Source organism: Triticum urartu, unplaced genomic scaffold (assembly GCF_003073215.2).
Source record: "Triticum urartu cultivar G1812 unplaced genomic scaffold, Tu2.1 TuUngrouped_contig_5065, whole genome shotgun sequence".
NCBI lineage: Eukaryota > Viridiplantae > Streptophyta > Magnoliopsida > Poales > Poaceae > Triticum > Triticum urartu.
The window spans coordinates 479-11,644 of NW_024115707.1; the positions used below are offsets into that span (position 1 = coordinate 479).

General features: G+C 43.8%; 2 protein-coding genes across 3 annotated transcripts; both read right to left on the minus strand.

The window, feature by feature from the left end:
• Window positions 1-2,914: 2,914 nt before the first annotated feature.
• On the minus strand, window positions 2,915-4,479 carry LOC125528723. The gene is made up of 2 exons (XM_048693156.1): window positions 4,405-4,479; window positions 2,915-4,011 (listed from the first exon to the last, which is right to left on the minus strand). Exons 1-2 carry the CDS (start codon window positions 4,477-4,479, stop codon window positions 3,016-3,018), a joined length of 1,071 nt encoding a protein of 356 aa, XP_048549113.1. The 3' UTR covers window positions 2,915-3,015.
• A 671-nt stretch (window positions 4,480-5,150) lies between these two features.
• LOC125528724 (LEAF RUST 10 DISEASE-RESISTANCE LOCUS RECEPTOR-LIKE PROTEIN KINASE-like 2.4) lies at window positions 5,151-10,389 on the minus strand. Of its 2 annotated transcripts, none has more exons than XM_048693159.1 (5): window positions 9,541-10,389; window positions 8,006-8,605; window positions 7,041-7,079; window positions 5,632-6,691; window positions 5,151-5,536 (listed from the first exon to the last, which is right to left on the minus strand). In XM_048693159.1, the coding sequence occupies exons 1-5, from the start codon at window positions 10,193-10,195 to the stop codon at window positions 5,395-5,397; spliced, it is 2,496 nt and encodes an 831-aa protein (XP_048549116.1). In that variant the 5' UTR covers window positions 10,196-10,389; the 3' UTR covers window positions 5,151-5,394. The 2 variants fall into 2 exon arrangements, with proteins under 2 accessions (XP_048549116.1, XP_048549115.1); XM_048693158.1 differs by having other exon boundaries at window positions 8,006-8,167; window positions 9,541-10,378.
• Between the last annotated feature and the right edge of the window lie 777 nt (window positions 10,390-11,166).

The following is an 11,166-nucleotide window of genomic DNA, read 5'->3' on the forward strand; positions in this document are numbered from 1 at the left end:
AGAATGACATGTTCTATGTGTTTACCACATCTCATTTTTATCGAACATGTCTTTGCGATTGAGATCTTCTCTCGCATATCAAACTTGCAAATTTTTGAATGTTTTTCCCTCATTTTATTTGGAATCACAAGGTAATGAGTTGTGATCTACTGCTTATTTGCAGACTGTCCTCTCTTACTGTGAGGTCTACGCTTTGTCATTCTCGACAAACGATTACCTCAACGTTTATTCCTTATATTTGAATTGTAGCATACACAAGGTAATGGCAATGTAGCCTATTACTGTGAGATCTAAGTGATCTTCAAAGTGTTATGTTCACACAATTGAGGTTGAGAATTTTTTCAAGTTTACACTTGAATATCAAATTTTTGCATTCTTATTACACAACCATGATGGTTTTTAATTTCCCAGCCATAAATTAATTATCTATGGTTCTCCCATGTAGGTGAAGATGGCTGCCAAAGAGTTTGAGGAGCTTGCCCTCAATGGCCACAATTACCCTACATGGGCTATGGACATCAAGATCAGTCTTGCGTCCCGTGGGATAGCGCGTGCAATACAACCCCCGGAGACTCCTCTCCCAAATGGGGCCACGCCGCTGACAGAACAGCAGAACTATGCTGCTTTATTCATCATAAGGCACCATATTCATCCAGATCTCAAGTCTGAGTATTTACAGGAGGAATCTCCTAGTACTCTGTTTCTGGCCCTCAAAACGAGGTATGAACAGCAGAAGGCAGTAGTCCTGCCAGAAGCACTGCATGATTGGGCTCATCTCTGTCTTCAGGATTTCAAGTCCATCGGTGAGTACAATCATGTTGTTCATAAGATATGTTCCAAACTGCGTTTTTGTGAGAAGGAACCTACTGAGAGGGAGAAGATAGAGAAAACTTTGTCTACTATGCTCCCTTCAGATAGGGTCCTCCAACAGCAATACCGTGCTCATAACTACACTGTCTATTCCGAGCTTATTCACATGTTACTTCAGGCTGAAAAGCATGATGAGCAACTCGCTAAGAATGGCTCTCAGCGCCCAGTTGGGGCACAACCTTTACCTGAAGTCCATCTGAATATTGCAAATAGACAGAAGTTTAATGGTACCCCTCGGGGTAAACAATCCAATTTCGAGCATAAGCGAAAGCGCAATGGGAACAGGAGATCGAGATACCCAGGCAAGGGAAAAGGCACTTCAAAGCTCAGGTTTGATAAATCTAAGCTTTGCAACAAGTGTGGATGCTCCACGCATTTTACTGAAAAGTGCACAATGCCCAAGCATCTGGTTATGCTGTACCAGCAATCTCAGGGACGCAAAGCACCTCAAGGGAAAAGGTTTGAAGCCAACTTCAACCTTCATCCGGATAGCGCAAAAGGAGCTGGTGGTTCGTACGATGTTCCTCCTGGACCGAGCAACACCGTGATTCCTTATCTGCCTGAGGCTACTGCTGAAATGGAGAACACGTTGACTGAGTACACCGCAAACAACGTGTTTGGCGACTTCGACTAGTCCCTCAATCTCCTAGTGATCTACTTAATTATGTCCATTTGTGATGATTGTAATAAGAACATAAGTTTGTTGTTGTCTTTATATTGTATTGTATCAGCACATTTGATATAATAAAGATTGTATTCTATATATTACTATGAGGTTTTCTTATTGAAAATTCTTTGTTTTATATAGTTTTCTACGGGGACAATCCGATGGAAGAGGAATTATACCTTGTGGACAGTGGTGCCACAAACTCCATACTGAGGGAGATGAAATATTTCCAAACTCTGAAAAAGACAAATGGAGATATTCTAACTATCGCTAGACGCGATACTGTGATTGTTGGTACTGGATGTGCCGTATTCACCCTCCCAAGTGGTACATATGTGACAATTGAGGATGCTTTACTGTATCCCGATTCTGCACGTACCCTGATCAGTTATCGAGATATCCGTAAAAATGGTTTTCATATTGAAACCCATGAAGACAACAAAGAGGAGTATCTACTCTTTACTAAAGATGACGGATATGGCAAAAAGGTACATGAGAAAATTCCTTCTCTATCGTCTGGTTTGTACTATACGTACATCAAACCCGTGGAACATGTTGCATACAAAGTAATTTTTCAGAATGTTAACGCATTCCAAACCTGGCATGATCGCCTAGGCCATCCTGGAATAGGGATGATGAGAAAAATTACTAACAATTCCATTGGTCATAATTTGCTTGAGTCAAAATTTCCTCAATCCTCTGATTTTGTGTGCACATCTTGCGCCACGGGAAAGCTAATTTTGAGGCCCTCACACCTCAAAATACAAGCTGAACCACTTTAGTTCCTTGAACGTATTCAAGGTGACATTTGTGGTCCCATTCAACCATTATCTGGACCTTTCCGGTATTTCATGGTTCTGATTGACACATCTACACGATGGTCACATGTGTGTCTTCTATCCACACGAAACCATGCATTTGCCAAGATAATGAGGCAAATCATTAAGTTGCAAGCCCATTATTCTGAAAGTTCTTAAAAAAATCATGTCCTGGGGATAATCAGCCGCATTCCATCATCAGCTTAAACAAAACATACAGCAGGAAACACGTGTGTATATCTGAAATTTTTAAGTATTATTAAGAGCACTAGATAATATCTAAAAAAAGATGTCAATAAATGACAAGTCAATTCTTTAGGTCAATAAACAAATCTATTAGGTACAAAGATAAACAATATATCAAGAGGGAAAATTAATCCATTATTGAGTTCAAGAAAACATGAGTCGGATCAAATTGGCAAACATTTAAAAGGCTGACCCAAATGACTCGTAATTTTAGCATCAACACTCAAAGCAGGCACTTCAACCCAAGAACCAAGATGATATTGAATGAAATATAACACAAACATATATCTAATAGTCATAGATTAATTCCCGATTGTACTTGTTAATACACATCAAGAAAGAAGCTTAATAGTTGATCTAGTTAATACAGAGTGGAGCTCATGTGGGTACGGAGAGCTAGGCCGACAAGAACCATTAGCACACTGAATTGCCAACATAACCGTCTGGTGAGATGAAAGGCAAGGCGTTGACAACGTAACCCTCTAGTGTCGGAAAGAAGGTATGTTGAACGAGAGTTTGCTTCAGCAAATAAGGAGTAAAATTGATGCCTCTGGGCTGGAAACTGGCAATCAACTTGCCATCGATATCAATCTGCAACAGCCAGTCATCCCACCTGATGAGAACGAGCAACTCACCGTTGTCCCCAGGCACAACCATCACGAGCTCTCCGTCGGGGAGGCACTGACACTGCTGCCAGATCTGCACAAGCGGCAATTCAACCCGACACTTGAAATCCCAGACCTCGCTCTGGTAGCCGCGCATCACCCAGATATCAACGGCTGCCTTTTCGATGTGATAGAAGTAGATGCCAAGCATGTCGCCCGTCTCAAACAGTTTAGCCTCGCGACGAGCAACCGGGGCATGGATCCGTCGGAACGCCTCGGTGGTGGTGTTGAACACCACCACTCCACTGTCTGTGCACCAGTATATGCTACCTTGGAATAGGAGCCTGTTTCTGCACCATGATATGCTGCCATTGAATAGGTGTCGGGCGCAATCGTCCACTTGGTTCGGCAACAATCTTGGCGGCTGCCCGGAGCCTATTGTGAAAACGTGCATGGCAGGTTGAATCTCACCCTGTCGGTGCAGCAACAGGTGGTGAGGGTACATCTCGAGAGGACTGAAGCCATGGAGGTGGTGGAGGGGAGCATGCTGTCGAGTCGCCGGGTTGCAGATGCAGAGCTCGTTATACTGGACGGAGAGGAGGAGGAGGCCGTCGCGCGAGGCTTCCAGATAGAAGCGGATATCGGCCAACGGGTGCGCCTCGTAGGGAGCCGGTTTGAGCCGCGCGATGGGCTGGAACCGGTCGGCGGCGGCGGCGGCGACCCCTGCTGCACGGTGGTCCAAGGGGACGATGTCCAGGGACGAAGTGGAGCTTGCTCTCAAACGGGCTGGGCTTGGGCCAGACGGCTGTCAAAGAAGAGAAGAAAACAAATGTAATTCTCATCGTGGCCGAATGTTCTAAAAAAACAAAATTTCTTTTTTTTTAAGACTAAAAAAATGTTCGTCTTTTTAATTCCTGTGTAGATTTTAGGCCAATATTGAAATTTGGGCAGTTTTCAATCTCGGCTATCATGCAAAGCCTTGTTGCACTTCTATTATGAGGTGTTACTTTCATTTTATTTTGCCGTCTAACCGTATGAGACCCTCATCCCGCCAGGGAGTATTGGAACTGCTATTTGTTTTTCGTTTATCTACTAAGCGAGAAATAGTCTATTGTGCCGGACTTACAGTAGCTTTGCAAAAAGCTCATGCATGAGATGAATATCAAAGCAAATATCAGATGTTGTTGCATCTTCTCACAATGGTCCTTGACAGGTACACACTGGTCGGTAACATGCATCCGGGCATATCTATGAGGTTGGATGGGGGCAGCATCTCGCTGAATATGCTGCGGACAACTTCTTCAACAGAGAGACCGGGAGTTAGTCGCAGGAGAGGTGGCAGAGGTGCTAGTGGGAGCTTCTTCTACTTGTTGGTCTGTAGTTGCTATTTTTTTGTTTGTTTGAATAGTTACAATCAGAGAGGCTCCCTCCTACTCGAGTGTTGTTCCTGGTTGAAACAAAACAAGAGGATATTTGGCTAATCTACGAAGGAGGGTCTTGGCTCTTGAGTAGTAGTGATGATCACTCCTTGATGGTAAGAGTGGTTATCGTCCATCCATTCATGAATAACTGTGTTGTTTTATTCTGGAATGAATGAATGAATGGATGGATGGATGTGTTCGGTAATGTGTAGGCTAGCATATGATTATTGCTTGGTGGATGGAATGTGGGACTCCGTCAGTGATGTTGCCTGGGCAGTGGCAATAACCCTCTAATCGGAACCGGAGGGAGGGACAGTAGTACACCGTAAATGGCTGCTCTGCAGGGCAGGGGATTAGGGCAATGGTCGCTGGCGAGATTGTGTGCGCCTAGACGCGGTGAAAGGGAAGTTACAATAGATATCCGCTCTACACAGTGAAGAGCAGCTCCTAGGACCAAAGTAAGCATGCTCCTTCCACCATTAATTTACCCAGTGTTACGAGTGCAAGAGAATCAACTCCTATCTATGATGAACACAAAGGTATAAATCATTGCATCTCCTTCCCAGCTGTAACCAACGTGGGAATTCATTATGCGTCAATCTTTACATGTTCCACGGACAAAGTAATAACCTTCTAACTTAAAACAGTGCTTTTGACTAATGGAACTTGGAAAATACATTTATCCTAGTTTGTTTGTTTCAGGTAGAGCCAGCCTTAAATCAAGTCTGTACATAAATGAAATATGTTTAGTGATACACCATTGAACTTTATTGCTTTGCTGAATCTAGTGCATGTTGCTTTCTCAAAGAGCCGGCAACAATTGAATGTTTTTTTGAATTCACAAGGATCTTGTCTTCAGAAATGGTACAACTTGCACTTTGTACACTCATATTGTGTGCTGAGTCGTCACTGGAACAAGACATAAATGTGTAGGTCAAGTTATTGAAAATGTCACTTCACTTAAACTAAATAAATGAACATAAATATGTGGATAAATATCTTACAGTAGTCCATGGAAGTTCTGCTTAGGTGGCATGTCCAGTTCATCCAAGCTTCTTTCAAACATTTCTAGAACTTTGGTTATGGTAGGGCGATACATAGGTACTACTTGTATGCACCACAAGCCAATGAAGGTCATCTTTTTTTCTATTTCCTCAATTTCACTTGTGACTTCACATGCTCGCAGTCCATTATCTTGACAAAGGTGGTCATAAATCCAATCTGGAAAATATTCTTCGCTCGATTTTTCAGCCACCGATTTCACATTTTTCCTGCCCCCAACCATCTCTAACAACATCATTCCATAACTATAAACATCTGACTTGGTTGAAACAACACCAAATGTCCGAGAGTGAACTTCTGGAGCAATGAACCCAATTGTTCCTCTAGCACCAGTCATTGAAAGCTTGCTCTCTTTTGCATGACACAATTTAGCTAGACCAAAATCAGCAATCTTTGGGCAAAAATCCTTGTCTAGAAGGATATTTTGTGGCTTGATATCAAAATGAATGATCCGTGTATTACAACTATGGTGCAAGTATTCTAGGCCACGAGCAATCCCGATTGCTATCGCATAGAGCCTCTCCCATCCTAAAATTTCTTTGGGGTTCTCGGAGTAAATATACCTATCCAGGGAACCATTGGGCATGTACTCATATATAAGAGCTCGTTTTGATCCCTCCAAACAAAACCCAAATAAGCTAACAATATTAACATGAGAGGTTCTCCCAATGCTCATAACCTCGTTCACAAAATCATCCCCATTTCCTTTGCAGTCATGCAAGAATTTCACGGCAACAAGTCGATCATCATGTAGTCTTCCTTTGAAAACCACACCATAACCACCCTTTCCAAGCTCATGATTGCTAGAAGATGTTATCTTCATTACCTGTGAGTACGTGTACCTTTTGGGGGCTAGTGATCCATATGATAATATCATGGCCTCGTAATTCCTTTCAGTGCCGCTGCTAGTTCTTTTGCTGCGAGACCATAGTCTTTTCCCCTTAGGATGCCGCATCATCACACAAATGCATAGAAAGAGCAAGGCTGAAACTGCTGCTGAAACTGTCATTGAAGCAGATGTTAATCACTTCTATATATCACAAGTCATTATATAGACAGTTAAATTTGTAACACCATCAGTAGTTTCAAACATGTAAGTTTTCCTTCTGAACGAGTACGGGGCGGAAAAGGTAGGAACAAGGTAAAGGTCATAGATTTGCTTGAAAATGACCAGTGTTGTATCATGCCCGAATAGAGAGTTGCTTGTTTCGAATTTTAATTTTAGAAACAAAGTTCAATGCTTATAGGCAAGATAAAATTATAAAACTAGTAGCATAGAAAAACATTAACCCTGATTAATCAATCACATTTAAACGGTCACATATGAAAGTATTGTGAAAGTTTATCATACCTATTAGTATTAGTATCCTTTTGCTAATCCTCTTGATACCTGAAATATCACATAATATTTAGTTCAAAAGCAACATGTCCATGGTAGTACGATATCGGTTGGCTTCTTAAAAGGAAGCGCGCTCACGCGCGCACACACACCATATTATAATCTTGAACATCTGCCAACGAAATATACAGGACAAAAAAAAGGGATACATCACAAGGTAGTGATGTGCCTGAATTACATGTCTATCTTTGTTTTGATACAATAATTAATATGAGATATTGGCCTGTTTAGATTTCATTTCTAGATGATTGTGGGAACAGTGATGTATTTGATTTTATTGGACCGTATATCAAACGCATTATCATGAAAGTTTGATGCATGTGAGACGAGAAGGTAATAAGGAGTTTTGGAAGCCTTGTTAATCTACGTCACTAGTATCATGCCAAGAAGTCTAACAACTGCTGCAAGTGTCCACAGTCAAAGCGTCATTGTCGCCGGCTTATCATTTTTTTTCTGGTGATCGCAAAATCTTGATTGGTAGATATATATTTGTGTGGAGTGCACAGATGGGAACGACCATGACATTTCCCCACTAGCAATGACCGACTGTGACAGGTCACACCTCTCTTTTTCTAGGAATAAATAATTCATATCTCACTAGTCATTTTGTGCTTCAAAATAACTGACTAGTCATTTTAATTAGATGTACTTCATAGTTTTATTTCAAACCAATTCTACATGCTCAAGCTTGTTTGAACTGGGGGCTCAGACCGCAATGGCAAGCGATTTCGACCATCTAGACTAAATGAGAAAAAAAAATGTTTCGTCGATGCATTTGATCCTAGTATATATGCATCTAGCACATGGCGCCCAGTAGCTGCCCAGAAAAGTATTTTATGGTTGTGTGTATCATGTGATACAGAGGCCGGGGTAATCCCCTTTTTAGAAGAAAAAAAATGACGATAGAGTGAGCTCACCACTACCAGCAGGCGGCTGCCGCCATGTCAGGAGGAAGCCATCGCTGATTAGCCCCTCATAATCACTTGTGTTCGCCTCGCCGGATGCTGCCAGTACCGGAAGGAAGATAGCATTGCATCCCTCTAAAGCATAGGCGCCGTCCCTCTCACTGTAATACCCTCCTGTGCGGACAAAGGTGTTATTACGGCATACCGTCTCCACAAGCCCTGCTCGTCTTACGGTCTCCAACGGCGGCGCCTTGGTGCAGTTGTAGAAGATGATGTTCTGATTCAAGTTGCTAATCGAGAACGGATGCCCAATTTTGGAGGAGGTGTTTGTCACCGGAACATGGCAGCGTTCGAGGCTTGAACTTTCGAAGTCTCCTAGCTTGTGGATATCGGCGACGAGCAAGGAGCCGTCGCTGTAGAATATGTTGAGGATCTGGAGCCCGAACCCGGGCTCATAGTACCAAAGGTACGGGGTGCCGTTGGTGCAGTGGACCTGGAAACCGAGTTGAGCGCACCTGTTCTCCTCCAACACCGAGACGTCGACGAGCCCGAACGGAGAAGAGATGGTCAGGTTGCCGCATCGCTCGGGCGAGCAGCCTTCTTGTTTAATGGCTGCGATACAAGAGAGAGATATGTACAGAAGCAGCAATAGGCGGCTGCAGGTTGGGGACATCGGAAAGATAGGAGTTCGGGTGAAGTGGCGACTGGCGACCTATTGCGTGGACGGTACCAATACAAATAAATGGAGGTGAGGAGGAGGGCACGTCGGTAGAATGTGAGATGTCAAGGGAACCTTTGCCCTCACCACATGTGAGCGAGTGGTTACCAAGGTTTTAGATTCTGAAGGGAAAAAAATCTCATGGGGCACTGAGATTTCTGGTTACCGTGGTAACCCGAATATATTGGACAAATATTTTTGAATGAATTTTGATTTAAAAAAACTCAATTAACATTCAGTCAAATTCAAAACTTCATAATTCTTTGTTGGGTAAGACGATTTCTCATGGGGTACCCAGATTCATGGTTACGGGGCGGTAACCAAATTTTCAGCACAGTAACCAAATCCTTGGTGGTAACAACGACAAGAAACGGCACACAGAGGAGTAATGGAAACTAGTGGTTGGGGCGCCACCCTATGGCGCCGCTTGAGAGTAAGTTGTGCGCATGTTTTCATTTAGAAAAATACATAGAGTTCTCGCTTCCGTCTAAAAAAACATCCCAAAAAAAATCCTCACCTTCATCTAAGAAAAAAAGTAAAAAAGAAAAAATTAACCACCGTAGCCTACCAACGAGTGTCACTTTGCATAACCCCTCATTTAAAAAATACCAGTGGTCCTCATCTCCATCTAAAGAAAATACATTTTAAAAATAATCTACACCTTTATCTAAAAAATTCCAAAATATTCTCACAGCGGCCAACCAGCTTGCGCCACGTGGCATAACTGGTTGGCCACCCTTCACGCGTAGCTTAATGGGTTTAATGTGCAAAGTAGTGGACGAGAATGGAACCCGCCTAATACTAGCAATTATTTGATGAGTGAGCTTACCACTACCACCAGCGGAAGGCAGCGGCTGCCCTGGGAAGCCATTGCTGATGAGCTCCGCGCAGTCTCTGGCATTCGCCTCGCCAGACGGCACCAGCACTGGCACGGTGGTGGCGTTGCAGCCCTTCAAAGTGTATCCGCTGTTCATCCCGCCTGTCGCGTTGTACCACCCTCCCGCGCGGACAAAGGTGTTGTTCCCGCACATCGTCTCCACCAGCCCAGCTCGGGCTGGCGGCGGCTTGGCGCAGTTGTAGAAGATGAGGTTCTGATTAAGGGGGCTTATTGAGAATGGAGGCTCAATTTTGGTGGCGGCGCCGGCCATCGGGACATGGCAACCTTGGCGGCTCGAACTGTTGAAATCCCCGAGCTTGAGGATGTCAGAAACAACCATGGAGCCGTTGTCGGGGAAGATGTTGAGGATCTGGAGTCCGTATCCAGAGTGGTACCCGAGGTATGGGACACCGTCGGTACAGTGGACCTGGAAACCAAGCTGCATACATGTGTTCTCCTCCGACCCCGAGACGAGCCCGAACGGGGTAGCAATGGTCAGGTTGCCGCATCGCTCGGGTGAGCAGCCTTCTGCTTCCACGCCTGGTTTAGTGGCTACCATAAGAAAGAAAGATACACACAGCAGCAAGAGCAAGCTGGCTAGAGACATTGAAACTACTACTGCTGCTGCTACTACTATTATTATTAAGATAGGAGACCACGGGGAATGGAGGACAAAAATCTCAAAAGAGAAAAACAATTGAGGAGAGAACCCGAGGGACAAGTCTTAACCATTAATTGATGAAGGGACGTGATGCGACTGCTAGGGGACTAAGATTGACCCGACCCAAGTGTGCTCAGCACCACTCAATTTCCAAGGGCAAACGTGTTGCAGGGGAGAAGGGAAAAACGTCTGGCTGGCTACATGTCAAGGGCTAGGATTTGAGCGATCCATGCTAGCTATATGAGAAACAGAAGTGTATATGCACACGAGTAATAGAGTTATACGGGATTTACAAACTGATGAGTTGAGAGGTTAGTTAGAAAGAAAGAATTCTAGTCAGCGTATAACTCTTTGTACATTTGGCACTATTGATATGCACACATAGGCAAGATCAATCTTGTGGGGGACATTGAAAGGGCAGTGCCATAGTACATAGGAGATCAGGTTCTGGTCGTGACTTGTGTGGATGTTACCAAGACAAATTTAACTGGTAGGTGTTCATTGGCAAAAATAAAATATAAAAACTGGTAGATTCTTCAGCAGTTGGATTGTTGGGAAGATATTTGTCCAGCACAACCCATGGGATGACAGTCTTGACCAGTCAATGAGGCGCCGCAGCCAAAGAAAGCGATGATTACAGGTAGCATGGACAGAGACAATTTGGTGTGCTCGTCAATGGTCACAAGAGTGTCTTTGTCTTCGGTTGATGCATTTGCTGGTGTTTGTAAAATCCTGACTTGTGACATGCTGCTACCCACAAGCGCAAGTTTCCCATTTCACGTCCAAGACGATGCCCTCAGGAGGACGACCCCGAAGCCTCTATCATCGTCCGATCAGAGAATCTCAAATCTAGGGTTTTCCCCTATCAGCCGGAAAGATGTGACAATGACTGCAGCCGACGATGCCTTCAACAAGGA